We start from the raw sequence: 23990 nt of genomic DNA on the forward strand, positions 1-23990 counted from the left end.
TATAATCATTTCCATCATATTTTCTATCAAAATTATATTCATTTTTATTTTTACCAATTTAGTTTTGTTATAAATATTAAATAGGTATATATATTAATACAATTATTCATAATAGTAATAATAATTCATAATTCGAAACGCGTGATTAAAAGCTGAAGTATTCAAAATTTATAAATACTTCAGCTAAAATATTTTTAGTTTATAATACATAATATAATACTATATCACACAAGAACGTTTCGATCTAAATAGTTAAATCTTAAATTTAAGTACCTATACGTGTTTTGATAAAAATGTAGTTGAATAATTTAATTTACTCTGTAACGTTTTCAAATACTTCTCTATCTTCATAATGTGCGAATTTCAAATATACTTGTTCTAAAGTTGTTTGGCTGAAGCTATACTCTTGAATGTCGTACATAGTTTTTGCTGTAAAATCAAAAGTAATGTTAATATATCTAATAAGTAATGGTTTAAAGTAGATGAATAAGGTACTATAGGTACACGCCTACTAGGTTCAACTAATTAATATATTGTTTTGTGAGTTTCTGGTGAGTTCGCTATCAATTATATTACTGTACAAAATTTACAGGAAATTGTATTACAAATCAATGTACTTATTAGATACGAAAATAAAACAAAGGCGATTTATTGCGGATAATTTTTTTGTTCTAAACTAATATTTTTTTACGTTAATTTAAAATTGAAAATATTTTAATGAAATAATGATTCAAGTTACTAATAGTAACATAAATTATTATAATATCAATAATACTTACTAAAATATAATAAACATTTACAACATGAGTGGTTATCTATACTTGCCCGCTTTTCTTAACCACGGACTGATGGAGGAACCGCTTTTTACTTTAACTCTAATCTAATATATGTGTAATACATAACCTACACAGTGCCATAGTCAGAATTATATGTTTATACTTTTTTTTGTGTGGGGAGCACTTCATTTTTTTCTCTAGTTTTTGCTGAACTAGAATACTATCACATGTTACTTTATGATGACACCAATGTTCATGAAAAAAACGGGGGTGGGCACATGCCTAGCACTTAACTTACAAATGTGTATAAAATGTAAATATTTTTTTATTGGTGAGTCCTTTTATTTTTTGAGTTTCGAGTATAGTGATTTATGAAATTCTACTAAAACAACAACTTATAAATTAAATACCATTTTCAAGATTTAAAAAACAATGTGCTAGTGATTCAACTGCAGATTGAGGAACTCCAAAAACTAATCGATCTGCAAATTCTTCTTCAGGAATCGCATTTGGAAATGATGTAATGACAAAACTTTTAACATCATCCATGTCTCCGTGAGGCTTTAATTTTATTTCCAATGTATATCCAGCGCCATAAAGGTTTTTTAAATATTGAGTAGAACCCAAACATCTATCAATTGTTTTTAAAAAAAGCTATAAAATGTAAAAAGTCTGTGTAAAAATAAATTACCTGAGTTGGCCATTAACCATTATTCCAACTCTAGAACACAAAGCGTCTGCCTCTTCCATAGAATGTGTGGTTAATATTGCACCTTTAGATCCTTGAAAACTGCTAATTATAGCATCCCATAAATATCTCTTTGACCTTGGATCCATACCAGTACTAGGCTCGTCCAGCAATACCAGTTTAGGGTTTCCAATCATTGCTAAAGCAAAACTTAATTTTCGTTTTGTTCCACCTGAACAACAACTGACCTGTTTATCCGCATGTTCAGTTATTTGAAGGCCCTCAATATATTTCTCAACGATACTATAAAAAATGAAACATGATTTTTAAAAGTTATAAAAATAACTAAATATTTGAAATAACAGTTTTTAAGTTGCACTATTTATAGTATTTAGTACTATTTAATATAATGTTAATAGATTTTTATTTTTAAAACAACTTTAATAATAATTTACTTTTTAATTTGATCTTTTGATATTCCTCGAATAGCACCATATACCTGTAAGTGTTCTCTAATAGTTAATGAACTCCATAAGGCATCATGTTGAGGACAATATCCAATCATTCTGTATGCAATATCTACAGATTCTTGAATATCATGTCCTTTAATAAATATCTTAAATATAAGACAGTTAAAAAATATATTAAAATTTTTAATAATGTACCACATATTTTAAAATTTAATAGGTTTTGAGTGTTAAGTGCTTTACAAACTTTTCCTGTTGATTCTTTTTCTTCCATTGTGATAATACGCATAGTTGTAGTTTTACCAGCACCATTATGACCTAGCAATCCAAGAACTTCGCCTGAATTTACAGCTAATGATAGATTTCGGATTGCAAGTTTTCTCTCATTATTTGTATTTGTACCTTTTTTTTTTATTAGACAATTTATACTTGAACTCACATTTTGAGTTGTGAACTCTTTTTTTAAATTCTAAATAGTTAAAAAATCCAAAAATAAAGCTTGAAATTGAAATGATAATTGAGATTTTTTACGCACTGAATACCTGAACAACTATTACTGGCCAATCCACTTGATCGTTGACAATATTATTTACTTTTATCCGCTCAGTTTTTACATCATCGTCGCCCTCATCTTGGGTATCAATAGTAATTTTTGAAGTTTTTTTATTTTTTGATTTAGAATCTAATATCTTCAAAAGAACCCATAATGCTGGAATCTGGCCTATGCAACCCATTAAAATTGCAACTATTTCTTTATTGACATATTTTATAAAAGGGGCATGATCATCGTTTTCTCGATACACACTATTTATGAAGTAAATTATGGCAAAAGGCACATAGACGAAATTTGTTGAAGAAAATAGAACATGAAGTGCAAATCCTACATCACTAACAATACCCAGCATATCTAGCGAAGCTACTATTATAAAAGGTACACCACCAATTAGTGATGTCACATTTGGTAGTATAGACTGTACTGAATCAGTTTTTTCAAAAAAATATGATACACATGCAGTAGCTAATATTGCCGCTGGGCAATATGCTATAAGTAATATTATCATAGTTATTATTGCAAAAGGAGTATCTAAACCTTCAACGTGGAACAAAGCGATAAGAATTATAAGTATAAAGAATATGCCAAGTAACATTGAAATTAAAAGAATAAAATAAGAACTGAAATATTGCATAAAAGTTACACCGTTGATACGAAGCTGGTTTTTGGCTTTAATCTATAAAATATAAAAAAAATAATACAATCTTAACACTATACATATTGGGGGTTAGGAAAAAAAAGCAAGTGAATAAAAAGCAAAAGAAAAAAAGCAAGTGAAAAAAAGTGAATAAAAAAAAGCATATTGGAAAAAAAGCGAAAACCAATTATTATTATTATAGGTATAAATTTTACATAATAACAAAAATTACTACTAAAGTATTAATTTTAGGATTATAACCTATGCTATAGCAAACTAGTGAATTATTTTGATCAAACTTGTATTTTGGGAATAAATAGACCAATTGGAATTTCACGGCCAGGTAAAAAAACTAAATTTCGAAATATTCCTCCAATCTTCCCACCTGCTACGTAGGATGTACACGAAACAACTATTAAAAATGCAGAGCGTACTAATAATCAAACAGAAGGATTTTCAATTTTCGATTTTCTAAACTCGTTAGCTATAATCATCACTCTATTTGGACACTGATTAAAAAAATTAGATGAGAGATAGATTCAGATAGCACTATCATGTTGATGCACTTAACATGTAATACCTACACTCATGACTTATTATAATATTATAATATATATAATATATTTAATTAATGGATTATTTTTATTTGATTTTTTTTAACAAACTATTTGTAATAATTTATACCTATAATAATAATAATTGGTTTTCGTTTTTTTTCCAATATGCTTTTTTTTCATTCGCTTTTTTTTCAATTTGCTTTTTTTCCATATGCTTTTTTTCACTTGCTTTTTTTTACTTGCTTTTTATTCACTTGCTTTTTTTTCCTAAACTCTACATATTGATATATTATTCAGAATTAAATAAAAACAAATTATTAAATCTTATTAGTACTCGGAGGTATTTTTTCTGTAATCTATTGATAATTAATAGTGTTCTTTCACTTTTATATTTATATGTTATACCTTCGGGTATATTTTAAATATTGCAGAAATTATTAAGTAAAGTATTATTGTGAAAATACCGAAAATTAAATTAAATACATAAAACATACGAATGTATTAATTAAACTTAATCATACAAACTTTATGTTTTAATAAAATTTAAAATTAAACTCTAGAGTACGAAGAAAATATAATTATTTATAAATTAGTTAAATTTATTATTACCTCTCTATCATAAACTAGATCAGCAGATAAACTCACTGGAACTAAAACAAATACTATGCCTAAGAAAAATGCAGATGAACAACGACTAAAGCTGTACTCGTTTTGCTTGTATTCCATTTTAAACGGTTCTGTTTTGATATCAATTTGATCTCTAAAAAAAAAAATTTTAATATTAAAAAAGGTCTATCGCACTCGATTAATAAGACATTGTTTAGTATCGGCCATATACTCGTATAGGTCATACAGGTGGATATAAATTATAAGTTAATAATTATGATCAATATTATATATTTTAGAGCACTTTTTATAGTAACATTATTATACGAGTTGGAGATACTATAGCATTGAATTGGGGCCGACGAAGCAGCCTTCTTAGCTAGCTAAGAATAGATTCGACAACACCATCGATAAAATATCTTCCAACGACATATTCACATCAATTAGACATAAAACCCTTATGTCATGGCAACACTTCTGGGATTCCGTCCCTCGAACTAACAAACTAAAGAACATCAAAAGTTCAGTTAAACAATGGTATACTACACCGAACCTCAGCCGAAGACGAAACATTGCCATTACCCGTATTAGAATCAGTCAGACCTTTCTTACACACTCCTTTCTTATCAGCAGAAACCAACCCACTATATGCAACACATGCCAAACTCGTATCACCATAAGACATATTTTCGAAGAATGCCCAATACAAGAGCCAATCCGCACACTACTCAACCTCCCATTCAACATGAAAGAAACCCTCAACGAAGAATCCACTTTCAAAATCATCAAATTCATCACCAAAGACAAACTCATCAATAAAATATAGTTTTAAGTTCATATTTAATTGTAAATGTACCTAAATAATTTTTCTTTGTATTCTTAAACAAATATTGTACCTTTAATTTCTCTTACTTTCTTTTAAAAAAAAAATGTTGGCTGATAACCATAGTAGTTGAAGTCTGTAAACTTTTAAATAAAAAAAAAAACTATAGCATCCCATTGTTTTAAATACAAAATTAAATTAATTTAATATTATAATATTGATCGTATTTTATATACAATTATTATTATTACTATAATGTATAGTGTATACTACTATTTATAACCTACAGTTAAAAATAATTCGTAAATCTTGCAAAATAAATTTAGGTAATGTAGGTAGGTACCAATATTTTATAAATTTTTTTTTTTAAACTTATTTTTATCAAGTTTACCCAAGTGAGGTGCTTGTGATAGAATTCAATATTATCGGCAACGAATGTATAAATGAGTCGTTATAATATATTGTAAGTGCTAATATTGATGAATAAGTTGAATTGTGTGTATGCCGCTCTCGCAGGGCTCCTAGATGAGAAGGCAAATCTAATAATCCAGAAAATGTGCCAGTATAAATATCTGAATCCAGTGTTGAATAATTTGATAATTCTTCAGAAGTTACGACTAGCCGACTTTCTTCTTTATAGACATCTAGAAGTTTTTTGAAAAAGTAATATTATATTAAATAAATATAACAATTAAGTTTAAATAAAATATATTAAAATAAAAAATATTAAAAAATACAATTATATAGTATATTTAAATGCAGGTACTATTAATTTGTGTTACACATTTACACGACGTGTCCAATTTTATTATACGATTACACGGCACGGTTATTTTGACCGGGTATAAATATAAATTATAAACTTTACACGATATAAACATAAGTATACTAATATTTACTTCATTATTTTTAAATTTCTAAATTTTGTATTTAATTAATTTAAATTATTCAATATCTAATCCAACTATTATCGATTTAAATATTAGCTTTATTATGGTAATTACTGAACAAAAATATAAGAATTAAAATATATTTTAAAAAATCTGTACTAAATTTAAAAAAAATTAACAACTACTGATAAATAATATTATAATATACATAATATATTAACATAAAATATAAATGTACATACCATTATTTAAAGTAATACTTCGTATTGGCTGAATTTCATGACTTAATTTGTTCAAGATAATTCCAGTGGCTAAGAATACGACAGGTAATAATACCATAACATACAGCTTATGAACATCTCGTAATACTCGCTTGGTTCGCATTTTTAAAAGGGAAATTATTGTTCTCCAATTAGTTGGATCGTAGATGATGCTTGATCTCACGGTGACATTATGCATTGTATCAATTGATCCTCTGGAGTTAAAGAACATTTTGTTTTTATGAATTATGGACTATAATACTTTATAAACTTCAACATTTATATACATGAAAAAAAAACTTATAAGCAGGGCTCGGATTCTATAGCAATTACTAACTATTATAGGATACAAACAAAAATAGCAGGGAAAAGGTAAGCTATACACCAGAGATTCTAAAATTCCGACTTCATTTTTTTTTTGTTTTTTAGTATCTATATTTTAAGGGCTTAAGAGCAGTTTAGGTGCATTTTTACAATGAATATTTCAATATATTTTAGGTTAAAACGTTTATACTTTATAGTGTTATAATGTCCCCTGCTGCCCTGTTTATAATAATATTGTAATTATCAATCACCTATTACAATTTGTTACCGACTGTCCTTTTAATAGTTCAATTGCTAACTTCTCAGCATTATCATGTTGGCCTTGTTCGAGATACAAAAATACTTCTTCTAACGTAGTCATTGATACACCATAGTTTTGAATACCCAAGTCGTTAGTTGCAGATTTTATTGCTGTTTCAATTTGTCCAAACAGAGGTGGGAATTTACTCACACTGTCATATGGTAGTACAAAAGATAATTCATATCCATGGCGTCTTGCTCGTTCCGCATTTGGTACGTGTTCTTTAATCATTTGTATTATTGCATTTTCCATTGCTTGGTTATTGAGAATCAATCTATGAATATCAGATTAGTAATTTACTAAAATAGTATAAAATTATGGAATAATATAGGCAAGATATATTTGAAGAAATAAATTTTCAATTATTCTTGATTTGCATATATATATATATATATATAATTATATATTTTTTTTGTTACAAATCGCATTTTTTGGTTAAACTGTAATAAAAAGGTACTGTATATCTGAACACTTTATTCAAAATTGTAAGGAAAATACTATATTTTGATGATAGTTTTTGGAAATATTATACCTACACAAAATTGGTACGTAATAATTTCAATTGTTAAGCTTACGTTAAATGATATCCAATACCAAATTTATTTTTAAGGAATATAGATGAACCACAACATCTTACACAGCCTTTTGATATCACAGCTATACGATCAGCTAAGATGTCAGCTTCGTCCATAAAATGGGTTGTTAAAAGTATTACCTATGTACATTAGTTAAATGAATAAACTGATTTGTATATAGATTTATTCTTTATAAAGGTACCTTTCCCTTTCTTCTCTTTTGAAGAAGTGACCATAAATGTCTTCTTGCTGGTGGATCAACTCCTGCAGTAGGTTCATCGAGTATTATGATTTTAGGATTTCCAATTACTGCAATACCAACCGATAACTTTCGTTTCTGTCCTCCACTTAAAGTTTTTGCTATATTATCTGCTTTATCTGTTAAATAAAGTTCTAAAAGCATTCTTTGAACTTCATCATCAATTTTTTCTGAAGTAAGTCCCTTAAAAAAATTTAACAAACATGTCAGTGCAAATTATACACAATAATGTATATCTTTATTCTGTAAAGAGTATGTATAGTGATTTTCTATTTGCACATGGTCATAGAATTTTAACGTTCTATGTTAATCACGTATTCACGTACGTAAGTATAGGTACTTACTCTAAGAGTAGCAAAGAATTTTAGATGTTCTCTTGGAGTAAGCCGTTCAAACAATATATCATATTGTGGGCAAACCCCAATCATTTTTCTAATTTTAGTCACATCAGATGGATTTCTAACATCATAGCCAAATACTTTTATTGTCCCTGACGTTGGTTCAGTAAGTCCCGTTAGTATATTAAATAACGTTGTTTTCCCAGCGCCATTATGCCCTAAGATAGCAGTTATTTCTCCTTCGTATATTGTCATATTTATACCTGAAATCAACATTAAAAGTAACTACGTATAGTAGTATAATTTAATATAAAATGTGTAAATGCGTGATGGAAATAATTGTTTTAATTTTAACTTTCTTCCATTATTGTGTAATGTAATACAGATTGTAAATTTTCTATTAAATAAAAAAAAAAATGTCCACCACCACTGCGAACAATGTTTAAATAAGGACAATTGTATTTATTGGTAAAATAAATTGTAATGTCCTTTCTTATGAATTAAAGTTCATAAAATATAAATATTTGTAAATTTATGTGTATTATGTATATAATATATAATATAGGTTATTAATTTACCATTTATAACATTTTTTGTTGATCCTTTGAAAGACTTGCAAAGATTTGTTATTTGAATTGCCTTAAAATCTTTCATACAATCTGGTACAGGTTCTAAGTCAGGATTTGCGACGGAATATCTATCGATCTCATCAAATTCTACTGATTCTGGAACTTTAGTGCACCAAAATGAAGTTTTGAAACAAACCCAAGGAGATCGATTTCGTTCATATTGGCTTGACAAAATCATGTCAAAATAATATGCTAGGCAAGCGTAAACAAGTGTATCAAATGCCATGATTACTAAACTTTCACCAAATGACAATCCTGGACCATTCCAAATATTACTAAAATGAAGGCCTTCACCTGCCAAGTCCATTTGCATAGCTTTATCAATAGCTAATGCAAAACCGGATGGACTTAATAAAGATACTAGCCACAATAGTTTTTTACTTGACGGGTCGATAAAAGTATGCAAAAAATACATAAGGCTTATCAAATTCAGTACAAAATTTCCCAGTATTCCAGCTGTCTAAAAAAAATATTAATTGAAAATTAAAAATATTTAATATTAATTTCTGTTAAATAGATATAGATGTCTTTGATGAATATCAGTGGCGTAAGTAAGATAAACTTTCTTGAAAAGATATTTATAAAACACTTGTCGAATATAAACGATCCTTTACCTAATAAATCAATAAGTTGATGACTTTTAATAAACAGATTTATATGGTTTGTATTTTTTGATATTACGAGAGGATTTAGAAACCTTTAAATCACTAAATGTGAGTAATTAATTACTAGAAACTGAGTGACTGAAATCTCGGTTTATATTAATAAATATATAGAAATATCAAATATGAATTACATTATTGATTTTTTTCAACACATAATAAACATGTAGAGATAATGAGTTAAAATTATGGTTAGGAAAAGTTTAGTTTTTTTTTTAAAAATATGATCTTATTTTACTGATATAGTAACTAAACGCCACTGGTATTAATAATCAGATAATATGGGTAAGTACTTACTCGGGATTTGTCGAAGAAGGGAGAAATCATAAAACTGAAGAAAATAACTGTAATTGAGTACAAAAACACTAATAAAAATATTAATACCCAATTAGTGTTATTGAAAACTCCAAGTAAGTATAATATTATAGTACTGGCTAATGACAGTACTATTGAGTAAGCTGCATAGATGTTGAACCATGAACACCAAAATACCAATTCTCTAAGTCCCATTATTTTCATACCTTCTTTTATCTTTTTTTCTTTCTCACCAACTAACTGTACCAAAAGATATGTAATAAATTGTGATAAAGCAATCACTACATAAAGAGGTATAACCATATGAAATACCATTAACCAATCTGCAAATAATTTTGAATTTAAAATTATTATTGCAATAGAATTATCTAAGTAAAACTAAAAACAATTCACACTCACTTGCTGTATACGCTGGTTTAGGAAAAAGTACAAAACTGTAATCTGGTAATGTTACAGAAGAATTAGTGACCAAAGAGATCTTAGTAATATCCACTAGAGTCTGAAGGGCTATAAATCCTGAGTATATGTAATGAATTGCTGGACATGATATTTCTTCATTGTGTTGATTGTTATTATGGTGATGTCGATGGAGAAACTTTTTAGTTAATTTATTAGCTGATACTTTTCGACATTGATGGCTAGATCCATAAAGTTTAGATGGTAATGGTGATGAATCATAAAATGGATTTGTACGAATCTTATAACTATAACAAAAATATACAAATAAGGATTAGCTACTCCAGTAGTTAATATAAATAATTTTAAGAGTATAAAGAATGAAATATAAAACATGTAAGTGCTGTGCCAAGTTATTTTCTTGAAATTTATTCTTTTTTTTAAATAACAATACAATTATATGTTTGGTTTTTGATAAAATAATTAATCGTGTGCTCCATATTATACGAAATGAATGAACAATTAGTTTATAATCGTATATTTTATCCGATAAAATATAAGTTTCATATTCGATAAAAAGTATTATAAGACATAACCACATAGGCACGTTAATATTATTATTAATAAATTGTTTAAAACCTTATCGAATGATTTTTAATAGGATCGTCATCGAATAATAAAGCTATGTAAACCATTTCTGGATTATTTCTTTGTATTTCAAATATATCTTCTTTGTTCTGATAAATACTAAAATTAATTTTCTCTCCATCCCGTTTCATCCAAATTTCATTCATTTTTTCTAAAAAAATCTATAATTTGGTTTCACGTTAAATCAAAACAATATCATTCAAAAACTAACAAATAGGTATATAAAATATATTCTATTATAAATTATTATAATAAACATATATTTAAACAAAAGTTTATATACATTATCTAAATTATAAAATTTACCTGTACTTGTTTCGTTGACGGTGATACAGTTATATTTCCATATAAGTAATTATACATATCAGGAGATTCTTGAGGCACTGTTACTGGTGGAAAATGAGGATTGGGTATCAACAATTTTATTGCGACTAAAAGCCCTAACGTGTACACAGGAATAGCGATTTCCTGGACAACGTTAATTTATTTTAATGATTTATGCACAGTACTATTATTAATTAAAAAATAAAAAATAAAAATGAATGTAAGTACTCACAGACAATGTTTTTTTGATTTCCCTCCGTTTAATGAGCACATTTCTAATTGTCATTGCTTTTATTTGGTACCAACATTCGAAATTAATTGAGAACTTCATTTTAAGAACTCAATTGAAACCACACAGACAACTGAAGTCAGCTCTATTCATATAAGTAAATATTTTAGCAATGATTCTATTGATTTTTATGATGAAGGTTCTCAAGGTTCTACTAAGTAATGAATATCTAATAAGTCATGCAGGGACACTGATGACTTTTTCTTTCGTTTTTCTAACCGAAACCTATAATTTAAACTTGCCTCTTTTTTAAAATTATATATTATAATATATGACTATAACATAAGCATAAAATACGTTGGTATACCTATGGGCTACACGTATATGGTATATTGGCTAAAGTATATTATTTTATAAAAGATAGATATACAATTCTTATTTGTTCATAAAATATGTTAATAATTCATTCAATTTAATACACATACCCCATCATTATTTTTTTTTACTATACCTACCTTAACCAGCTTAACCCAATGAATTGTTTAAAATACGTAGAAAAATGCTGTATTTTGATGGATACAATTAAAATATAATTATTATTTAGAATTTTTTTATGAATCTAGTTAGCTATTAAATTATAAAAGTTTTTTTTTAAATTTAATATAAATTATCTAGGTTATAATGGTTATAACTTAGGTATATCTTATATACAGGGTTGGGATTTAATACATTTGTGAATATTTTTTTTTTGTTCTGTCAAAATTTGTTTTACGTGACTATTGCGTCAGTTGGGTGTTTTGTTTATATTTTGAATGTTTGAAATTTTCTTTAGTATTCTTATTCCTGCATAATATGTGTGCAATATGTAATAATTTAGGATTTTAAATATTTAGAAACAAATGTAGGGTTCTTAGTGTATATTTTAACAGTTATTTGTCTGCATTAATAAATTCACAGCTCCGAGTCTCTGTTTATAAATTTAGTAATAAGTTTGTTTTAGATTGATATCAGCAAGATATCTAGTTTTAGTGACAAGCCGATTACCTACAATATGGCTACGTGACTGCACGTAGACCGTAGGCATGGGTATCTATACATATACTATAACCTAATTATAAATAAAAATGAATCCTGTACTTATTTTTCTATAGAACTACAACAGGTTATTTTAGTGAATCTCATAACCTAAATAAGGACACATTTTATGTGTACTTATTATTTAAATAATAATAATCAACAAGAACTAATCCATAAAATAAAACAGTTTAATGTCATTATTCAATAATTAATATTATTAAGTACTTATAGCGTATAGCAGCGATTCTCAACCACTTTAGCTGTAAGGACCACCAATTTTGAAAAATAATCTTTGAGCCCACAAATAGCTCACCTATATACGAATGCATGTATATATGTATGTATAAACAAACGTCAATTCTTAGAACTAAAAAGAATTAAAAAATCAATTGTTTATCATGAAATTAAACATATATTAAACTTAATCACAAATTAAACAATTTGATGTGATTTTTGACATTACTTGTCTTTTGTTAGAGAGTCAATATCGGGGTGAAAACTGGATGGTTTTAGGATTAAATCACTTTCAACATTCAGTTTATTCCTATATTTAAATATTATAATTCCTATATTGATAAATATTATTATAGCCAGAAATATTATTAGGTATATACTAAAAATATATGATAATATAAATCAGTGACGTACCCAAGAATTAGATATGAGAATTCGGAATGCGTACTAACTCTATAATTATTTTTTTGGTACCTATTAGTTTGTTATATCCCCATCCGAGCGTGTGAAAACTTTATAGCCCCACGACTCAGGGTTTTTTTTTCTTACCGCCGTTGATTATAATAAATGTATGGAAAAAACTCGGAAATACGTACACAAAAAAATAATAATAGTAACAAAAAGTATATGAGTCATAATAATTAATTTTTTAATATGCATAATAAATGCATAAATATAGTTATAAATGATGATAATGACTCATCATTTTTAATTTGTATAATTATATGTTTCAAAAAAAGTGTACTTATGTCTTATAATCTATATGTATATTATAATGCTATATTAATATAAATTAAAGCTTCCGGCCTTTACATTGGGTGCTTGTGAAAACAAATCTTTTGAATTCATTTTAATGATATATGATTCATAATATGAAATAACATTATAAATAATATAAATCTGTAAATCGAATAACAAGAACAAAAACGTAGGTACTAAGACCCATCACGGTTGTTATTGTTATATAATTTGATGTTTAATCGGTATATCGATTTTATAATTTTATTATTGGTATTTGAACAACCCATAATATTAGATAAAATATACCTATAGGTAGTATATGATAGGTGCTTATAGGCTTTAGTAATGGTTATTTTTTTCCAAGAACCGTCAAATTATTAACGGGATAATATATTTATTATTATGAATTGCACCGAAGATAAAAAAAAACCCGAGCGGCGGGGCTTCACAGTTTTCAAATGTTCGGGAGGATATATAAAACACCAGTACCCTTTTTTAGTTGGTTTAAACATACAAATGTATAATTTACTTCATAATTGAAAGATTACTTACAATTACAAACATGTTTTATGTAAACGAAACGCTATCAAATAAAATAAATGCCAGCTTATTGAATAGATAATATTTGAGTAGTATCAAAACAAATTTTAATTAAATTAGTATGTACTTACTTACTCAAATAATAATTCTTAAAAGTATGTATTGCAACACTGATGTCTGATAATATATGCTAGAAGTCTAGAACCTAGATAGCCGATAGGTATACTACAATTTTAATTGTATTAATTTGTTAAAAGGATGTTATACCCGGTTGTGATGTCTCAGTCTTAATAATGTGAAGTGCAGTCAATTTTATGTAAGAGACAAGAGTGAATTGACTTTTTATACAAGTATACAATTTAAAGGTAAGAATATTATATTTTGGACTCCACGTAGATATTTTTTAAATATTTCATTTTGGAACAAAATATTAGTATTTTAAAATTGCAAATTTCTATGATGTTATATATAATTTTTTTTATTTGACTAAATTTCAATATTATGGAAACATTTTGTAATTTTTGTCACAATTAACAAGGTTCCGTTGATGAAGTTGTAAGAATAAACAAACAAAAATAACTGCTTGCAAAATATATGAATAAAAATAATTTTCTATTTACATATTATTTAATATAAAATTAAACCAAATTTAAATTGTATTTTGTGTTTACAGTAGTTATCTACAATTAGCTCCTATTGGTATGGCCTTGAAACTTTAAGGTTTTTTAATTTAATTTATGTTCATTAGTAACTGCATGTATGTGATTATTCTCAAAGTAATAAGTTATTAGTAGACAATTATTAAAAACCATTGCAATTATTCTAAGAATTATTATAACAGTATTTAATTTCTTATTTTTAGGTACCTATATTTATACATATATATATAATATAAACTAATTCATCCAAAATTAAATGTTTAAGTAATATTATGCTTGTTATTACCTGAACCCGTTTTATTTGGAGTTTGATTACTAAACGTCGAGATAAGATAAGTGAGCAGTAAACACGTTTAATTAATGTACGTCTACTCTTGTGAAGTGCATATATAAAAATGTCATATTCGTACTTATTTATTAGAATATTCAAGTAAATTAAAAAAAAAATATGATATTGGAATAGATTCCATTAAATACATTTTTAATTGTAAAACGTTGTAAAAAGTGTTAATTTACAATACATTGTATAGTTTTGCTGATGGTAGTTGGAAATTTTTAATTTTTCTACTATAGTAGAATGTTAAATTAAGGTCGTCTTCGTCTAGACTTAAAATACTTAAAATAGGTACATTTATTAAGACATAATTATATCGTCGTCTGACGATCCGGTATAAACTACAGGTAGCTTATAATTTATAATACATTAATACACATATTAAGGACGATGACACATGGTCAATGATTTAGCTAAACAAAAATTAGTTTAATAAAACTTCCACTTTTCCCTCCTCCAGTCATCCGTAGGCCCTAGCGATAACACCACAGTTCACATAAATACATAATCTATATAAGCCATTATGTGGCGCCATTATAATATTAATATGGTTCATTGTTCATTTTTAGGTCACGTAAAGACGAACACAAATGCTCATAGTTTATATTTTGGAACAATTTAGATTATGATGGAAGTTGTGGTTACTGGTTGGTATAAAAAACCAATTCACAAAACTTATTTGTAAATAATTATACCTATTGGTAAATAATATAAGTGTACTAATCATCATTTTTCATATATTAATTGAATGTATAAACATTGAATAAATTTAAAAAAAACTTAATTCCATTTAATTAATATATTTATTTAAACAACTTTATTTATTTTCTATATTTTAATAACCTTCTAGACTTATCTATATACCTAACGTGATAATGTGATATAATACCAAATTCACATAGTTGAATTTAATCTACTAGCAATTCAATTAAGTCTTTACTCTTTTGAATGAACCTATATATAATATTATAATATAATTATACAGGTATTTTTTTCTTATGAACTTAAATTTAAAGTATTGGTGTAAATTTCATTGTTCCATCAAAAAATCCCAAAACGAAATTCATAATAGATTTTTCTGTTATATGAATTCCGTATTCCATTACTGAAATCCTTGCCATTGGAATATCTATTAGAGTCAACAATGGAGCTGTGTCATCAGTCAATCTTGTAAACTGTCTTAAAGTATCTGATGTGCAATCCTATGAAATTAGTATTATTAATTATAAAAATTATTCATAAACAATAAACATTGTACATTATTATTATTAATTACTATATTATACAAATATATGTGTTCAATTAATCATTAATTATAAAAAATTAAACGTACGTCAGGAGCTATAAAGAATAAGAGATCATATAATGCATTTGACCGGGTCTTTGCAACTTGTTGTGCTACAGGTAACAAAACACCTTCAGCCAACTCTAATTCTTCTTCTTGGTCTCCTTCGATGAATAACACAACAGCTGGGTAACTCTGAAGTTTTGGTAGTAATCTCGAAGAAAGCGAATAAACAAATCGTCTTCTCCATGGGAAATACTGTAATTAACAGAGGTTTAAATTTGTTAAAGTTAGATTAGGTAATAATACAAAAATATCTTACCAATCCATCAGGATCTTCCGTAATTTCCGCTCGACCATTCTCTGTGATGATATTTCCATTATTATCAATTAATACTAGATAAGGAATACCACGAACATTAAAACATTCAGTTAAGTCTTTTCGTAAAGTAGTATTTGAATATGGAACAGAAGGCCAAGGCATTGTAGACGCATGAGAGTTATAAGACTGTTCACTTCTGAAAAATCAATATGATTTTGTTTTTAGTTTTAAAATTATCTTTTAAATTAAATTTTAAGAAAATCTTATCTTAACTACAGTTGTCTAATTGATTGTGTAAGATGTAACTCAATATTTTAATACGTGTTGTTAAAATATTTTCAATCAAAACTAAACCAAAAAAGCGGGCAAATAGATAACCGCTCTGCTGTACAATGTATAAGTATCGAGTGTACCTCGTCATTGATTGGGTATTTTAGTAACTGTAATAGACGTATTAAATTTGAACTCAATAATTAACTAATACTTGTTATCATATACGAAGAAAAATTTAAGTGGAGATGGTCTAACTTTTTGGTAACTATGGTTACTAGTTATTTTTACTGAGAAAAGTCTACTTTTAACCTACCAAAGTAGAAACTAGATCAAATTTGCTAACTTAAACCTCCAATGAAGTGGATGATTGGACAATTTTTTCTACTAAGAAAAATATTCTCCAACAAAAAAAAAATTTAAAAACATACATCAATATAAAATCAATGTACATTGAACATATCAAACATATATAGGTATACGAATATTCTTCGTTCCACACAGAATCTAAAATGATTAAGTTATAGAATTTAAAAATGTAAAACAAAAATTACTATATTATATTTTTAATTGTTTTATATTCTGAGGGGTATTACCATTGGGTGACTTCCCCTATCACGCGAATCATGTTATGTTCATTTCTAATTGTTATCATAATGACTTATTGTACAGATTATGTGTATAGACTATGGATTGTCTTTTTCTTAATAAAAAAAAAAAAATTGTTTTATATTATTTCGTGATATATAGGTAATAATCATAGGTTACATATAGAGTATAGATTATAGCTGGTGATAATAACATTGATATTTGATACTTATTAGGTGTCTAAATGTAATTTAGTTCTACTTATAAGAAGACACTACTCACAAAATGCTCATAACTCACTTTAAAATTAAAATATAAAAAAAAACTTGTGAGATACACTAAAAACTGTTCTTATTTTTAAACTATAAGCCCATTCACTTTAATATTAAACATAACAGCCTTAAAGAGACGTAGCACCCACATGTGTTGTCTCCGTCTTACACACGTAGATACGATCGTATCATATTAGCAAATTAGCAAATTTTCGTTCATTAGTTTCTGTAGTGTGATGTTAGTTTTCATATTAGAGTGAATCGAACTACTGTAACATTTAGAAGTAAGATTATTAACTAGTTGTTATTGACATTAGTAAGTTATGATGTTTTTGAAACTGTAAGTTTTAAAATTATTCAGAGCATACAATTTTCAATGTTATGTATTTGTTAGACGGAGACAATGCATGCGGGTTTAGCGTCCTCTTAATTTGTTTAATAAAATAATTATTAATTACAATTGTGTTAAAAATACAATACCTGTCAGAACTGACAAATATGATCTCGAACTGGATTCTTTTTCTTATACTGTCGTAAGCATGAATGAGTTGTGGAATAAATGCTTTGCATGGCGGACACTAAAATTACAATAGTTTAGAAGTACAATCAATTTATCTGTTACTTTAAATCGTAATTAATACCCAATGCGCCGAAAAATATAGACCATATATGGTTTCATTGGATTCATTTGAGGAGAGTTTTAAAGCTTCTTGACAAATTTTTTCATTCCATAAGTTCGTCCATGGAAAACTTTTTCCACTACACGACAAAAGTTTAAGACCATTTCGAGTATGAACTTTCTCCAAATAGCTATCGTTCAGAATTAACAAAGTTTCTGCATTCCCAACACGATATTTATGTCTCAAACGAACCTAAAAACCACAACATAGATTTAAGAACAAAAAAAGTATAGATACAATATTATTTTAAAATTAAATGCAACAGTTTTTTCAGATAGTGTTATTTTGAGCAAAGCTTAGCTTATATTACCTAAGGTCTAAAACTGATAACTATTTTTTCAAAAGTGGGTTACTATCTTAAATGTGTTTTCACCACATTTTAATATTTTAAGCCTTAGACGCCTGTAGGTGTCTGACTAAGACATCAACCAAATACTGAGCAAGTTTGTATACGTGGCATCCGCATTTTCAGCATTATAGTGTAGTTATATAACATTAGTAAAAAGTAATACATATAAAATAAAAATTTAATGCATTAGAGATGTATGAAATTTAAAATCAAATGCTTATTATGTCAAAAGGTTAATTTGTTATTTAATTTTATATACTACTACCTAGGTGTCCCACTCAGCGTTTTCGAGTCTATTAATTACAGACAGGCAAACAAACATTCATTTTTATATCTAAATATTATTTTATTATTATTTTATAGATAGTTGAGCCTATGATGTAAAAAAATACATTTTGAGATTTTTATCGTCATCATAAGTGTTAACCAAACAGTTTTTTTTATGTATAAAGTAAATATGTACACTATACAATATAGTATACAACCATCGATCTTCTTAGAGGCTAAATGATTGATAAAGGCATAATTATATGTGTACAACGTATAACAATATTAAATATACAATAGGTACCTATATTACTAGAAAAAATCTTCAGGTATCGAGTGTACTTTATAATTGAGTAGGTCACTGTAATGGAAACATATACACATAGTGTTCAAAAAGTTTGGGAACGGTAATTTAACTAATTTTAGTACTGATATGATATAATTAACGAGGTGATTAAATATTTTACCGAATAGTGCAGCAGTGTTATCTGTTATCATCATATTATGTAGGCATAAAAATAAGCAAACAGTAATTAATAGGTTTCCAAATTTAGTATATATTATTACATATATTTTTAATTCAATGATAAATCATTGAAAAAGAAAAAAATTATAAGCCCAGACGGTATGCATATAGTAATTTATTTTTCTATTTACGGTAGGTTTAGGTTGAAATAATTATCGCCAAAAATAAATAGTACATTTTATAAAGTAATATAGTAATAATGTAATATATGTAAGTAATACATATTTTTTTATAAATACTTCAAAGACAAAAAAAATTGAACATGTTAGTTTAATATACATAACTAAAAATTAGTTTAAATATTTTTAAAATTTCATTAGGTATGGAAAATTATAAATATAGCAAAATTTTTCAAATTAATACCCTGCTATATAGTAGGTGTAGAGTACAATTCGTCATTAAGAACACTGTAATGGATGTGTTAAATTTGATTTCAATGATAATTCATTGTTCAATTGATGAAAAACGATTCTGGGTGCCACGTGGAAATAACCTTCCAACCTATCAGGATATTTTATTTCATATTTGTATTATTATTAGTTATTATTTTTTTATTATTATTAATACAATAAGATGAATTATTTATATTTTATTATATTTTAATTTTAAAAATACATGAAACATTCCACTATCACATACCTACTTATAATTATTCATTTTATATACACAATTACATTTTCAAAATATTTAGATTCACAAAAGCTTTAGGTATTTACATCAAACCATACGACCCGTGTGTATTAAATTAGAAGTATGCAACAGCTACCTATAGTAATATATTACATGAAATAATATTATAATATATAGTTATAATAGCGTATGTGAGATTTGTTTTTGGCAAAAATTAGTTCAACATAGGTATCGTATTACTGGTATTATAATTAGCAATAATAAATATAATAATTTACTATACAAATCCATAAAAATATATAGGTCTGTAGACCGTCTCCGTTTAGAATCGTTTTTTTATTCAATGATTTTTCATTGAAATCAAGCTAACACACCCATTACAGTGACCTACTCTGCAATGACGAGGCACACTTGATTGGTTCCTTCTATAAAGCAAAGAGACTTTTGATTTTTTTAAGAACACACATTCTGGCTATATTTTATCGATACTCTCATGTATTCTGATGAAAAATAAATAATTTGTAATGCTAATGAATACTAGCATATTTTTTAAATATAATGAAATAAGTTGTAAATATATTATAACAAAAATGAAAAAAATTAATACAAATATGCAAAATAAATTGCTGAAACAATATTTTGCTTGGGTCATTATATTGAAAAAGAAAAATACGTAATAAAATCAAAGTCGTTTAGATATACTAGAGGTATATCGTAAATATACCAAAAATTACCATTTATAAGGCCATCTTATAAAATAATCAAATCAATATTGGATAATATAATTTAATATAACATTTATCTTACAGCACATATAAAAATATTTAATTATTTAAAACATTTTTTTAGAATAAAATCTCCAGTTCAAAGAAAATAAGGAAGAAAGAAGAAATTGAAGATTTTGTAGTTAAGTATCAAATAAAAATATAAATTTACATTATTTAGTAAAATAATTAATTTAATGTTTTTTTTTTTTAAATACTAACTGCGCATTAATTAATTATTATTAACAGAGTAAAACTGAAACTGTTTAAAAAAAAAAACATAAAATCGATATTACCCATGTATATATAGGTACACTGTTTTACTAACCACTTCAACAAAAGCACGCATAGGTTTGTTGTAAAAAGTGTTTCACTTAATGGCTTCCTTTAAACAGTAAAATTAAAAATAAAGTGTATTATATATGTGGTAGTGTTTATGGTAGTATTGATTCAACAATGGTTGAGGTGTAAGTGTAACAATAGAGAGGGATATTGAATGCGTAAAATTGCAATAAATCAGAAACGTTTCCCCACTATGGTTAATGTATATGGATGCAGGTGCGTGCTGAAGAGTCACTATGAGCAAAGCGGACAACCCCAAAGTAATAAAATGCATGCAAAAAAAAATTACTGAGGGTGCCAAATCTTAAGGAGATGTGATGTGCATGAAAGCTTAAATGAGAATGATATAGGAGAGGAGGGACCAGTTGTTATTAAAATGTGAGAATCCCGAGGGGGTTACAATAAATCGTACTTTAGGGAATGTGACCATAGGAGGTCTCTGTTGTATAATACTATGTTATCCCTAAAAGTAAAGTGAACACCCTACTAATTTTTTACTACGATCTGTTACATTATAATATAATATTATTTATAGAAAGGTACATAATATGTAAAAACTATAAAAAATTATGTAGATTTAAATATGAGTCACCATATCTTCTGCTAACTGACTTAATGTTTTATATTAATTTTTTTAAATTATTTAATGTATGAAAATATTATAACCTTTAAATATTTACATATTGTTCAAAAAACATTATACACTAACGGAGTTTTAAATTAAATTTTATTCGGACCAATGACCACTAAGCTTGTTGCGGTGATGTTATAAGCTTATTTCAATTTTCTTAATTCGTGAAAACTATTTATTCCACTTTTCTCTAAAATTGAAACGATATAAATAAATAATTGGATTATGGTTTAAACTTTAAAGTACTTTTAAACCCCAAGTGAGTTATATCGTTAAGCGGCCGATCAGAAATACTTTATATTTAATATTTTAAAGTCTAATCGTATTTTTTTTTTTTATAGCTAACCTATAGAAACGTACAATTTCATCACTCTTTGACATTATAATGTGTAAATGTTAAAAATTTTCTGTTTGAGGACATTACTAATAAGCCTATAGAGAAATGGCTTTCACCAGGTGAATAATAAAAATATTATTTTTTAAACTAAGTATAAATATTTGATTGAAATATAAAATTACAATATATAATTATAATTATAATAGTTATATATCGTGATATTTGTATTATTTATTATATTTGTATATATTTATAATGAATACTTGTATATACAAGAGAAATTTTTATATTTTTTAATTTTTATGCTTACTCTCTTCTCTGCGTATTCGTAAAGAACTGAATGCCACGGAACATCATTGGTCAATTCATCAAAATACTTGCGGTCATCAGCTAAGTCTGGATAACAAATCTGGATAATATTTAGTGTCTTCTCGTTCTCGTTTACAGTTTTGTATAGATCACGTAGAGCTCGATCATCGGTTGTGACAGTTTCACTGCCTAATGGGACGAAATACAATGCGATTAAAGACCCATTGAACGTCGACTCATTTAGCTCCACTGTCGCCGAACCGTATAACAAACGATCACCGAGGAGTTCTGTTAAACGTGATGATAGACATAACTCAACAGCCATTTCTTCACATATTTACCTAAATGCTTAATACAAATAATAACAAAAATCAAAAGTGTGTATATACTATATTATACTAAACAGTTTAGATTATTTATTGTATATAGTAATATTCTTGAGCCTTGAGGGTCATATTATGTTTATATTCAAAGATCACAGTTAAAATTTAAAAAAATATAAAAAGTAAACATAAAACAAAATATATGTTTAGAGTGATCAAAATCCCGTATTATAAAAATGGTAAATCATCCCACAAATGTTTTAACAAACATTTTCTGTTATGCTGTGTCTGGTGTATTGAATAATACATACAAATATTATATGGATTTAACCATAAAATAATATAATAAAATCAAGAATAACGAATAAAAATTTTATTAGTTTTCAACTAGTACAAAACTATAAACAAATATTACATACCTATTGTAACTAATTACAATTCAAATCAAATGTTTGTATGTTCAGATTTTATCTGTTCCATTAAATGTAAAAACCAAAATTAGTCACATTAAAAAGGCAACAGAATAGATTTATACATTGTTACAAAGTGAAACAGATAATAAGATTATTAATAATCAATTAATTATAGACCGTATGATTATCAATTTTATCAAAATATTATCAAAATTAAATGTAATTTTAAGAAATCGACAAAAAAATATTAAGTTTATTTATCGAGTAAAATATAATATAAAATATAAATCTTGTATAGTTGTATAAGTGTATTTTAGTAAAAATGTATTTAAGCATTTGACTTTGACTACAGTGTCTGACCAAATATAGTGTTATTATAAATACCAACCTTAATTTGTGTAAAAGTATATCCTAACTTGTTTTAAGTATTAAATAACATTATTTTGTCTGTGAACAATAGAAAGTATCACTTATAAAGAGTCGACAGAGCACTCGGACTGACGTCATGAAGCATACTGAATTGCCGAGGCGAAAGGGAATAGGGATAAGGGATCGTGAAACTCGGCGTTGTTTATACTACATATATTTTATATGGCTGTATATATGTACATATCAGATACAAACAGTATGCCACCCCCAAGGGAGAAATCCCTTTTTCCTGAAAAGTATAAAGCTTTAAAACTTCAATTATTATGTTTAAATATAATATACGCATAGTCGTATATATTATACTCTTTATTAAACAGGATATTATAGCTTATAAGATACTCATTGTTGAAACACTTTACAGAGCAGGATATTGATGTACCTACGTTTGAAAAAAATTGTAATCAATAACAA

At 26.5% G+C, this 23990-nt stretch overlaps 2 protein-coding genes and 1 long non-coding RNA gene across 6 annotated transcripts; 1 reads left to right on the forward strand and 2 right to left on the reverse strand.

The window, feature by feature from the left end:
* Positions 1-178: 178 nt before the first annotated feature.
* LOC111041090 (ATP-binding cassette sub-family A member 5-like) lies at positions 179-15523 on the reverse strand. 4 transcript variants are annotated; one of them, XM_022325247.1, is made up of 20 exons: positions 14795-15523; positions 11261-11402; positions 11011-11093; positions 10696-10865; positions 10060-10364; positions 9643-9983; positions 8633-9143; positions 8061-8317; positions 7660-7899; positions 7458-7597; positions 6833-7156; positions 6240-6472; positions 5499-5751; positions 4288-4438; positions 2474-3160; positions 2179-2400; positions 1920-2080; positions 1468-1767; positions 1187-1407; positions 179-429 (listed from the first exon to the last, which is right to left on the reverse strand). In XM_022325247.1, exons 3-20 carry the CDS (start codon positions 11065-11067, stop codon positions 314-316), a joined length of 4689 nt encoding a protein of 1562 aa, XP_022180939.1. In that variant the 5' UTR covers positions 11068-11093; positions 11261-11402; positions 14795-15523; the 3' UTR covers positions 179-313. The 4 variants fall into 4 exon arrangements, 3 of the variants coding, with proteins under 3 accessions (XP_022180939.1, XP_022180938.1, XP_022180940.1); XM_022325246.1 differs by having other exon boundaries at positions 11011-11172; XM_022325248.1 differs by lacking the exon at positions 1187-1407 and having other exon boundaries at positions 11011-11172.
* On the forward strand, positions 13606-22555 carry LOC111041092. The gene is made up of 4 exons (XR_002605281.1): positions 13606-14214; positions 20881-20937; positions 22110-22224; positions 22440-22555. It is a non-coding gene; the product is annotated as an uncharacterized LOC111041092 (long non-coding RNA).
* On the reverse strand, positions 15627-23688 carry LOC111041091 (nucleoredoxin-like). The gene is made up of 7 exons (XM_022325250.1): positions 23539-23688; positions 22416-22762; positions 18221-18451; positions 18060-18157; positions 16450-16645; positions 16176-16385; positions 15627-16044 (listed from the first exon to the last, which is right to left on the reverse strand). Exons 2-7 carry the CDS (start codon positions 22737-22739, stop codon positions 15853-15855), a joined length of 1251 nt encoding a protein of 416 aa, XP_022180942.1. The 5' UTR covers positions 22740-22762; positions 23539-23688; the 3' UTR covers positions 15627-15852.
* Positions 23689-23990: the final 302 nt, after the last annotated feature.

Source organism: Myzus persicae, unplaced genomic scaffold (genome assembly GCF_001856785.1).
Source record: "Myzus persicae strain clone G006 unplaced genomic scaffold, MPER_G0061.0, whole genome shotgun sequence".
Taxonomy (NCBI): Eukaryota; Metazoa; Arthropoda; class Insecta; order Hemiptera; family Aphididae; genus Myzus; species Myzus persicae.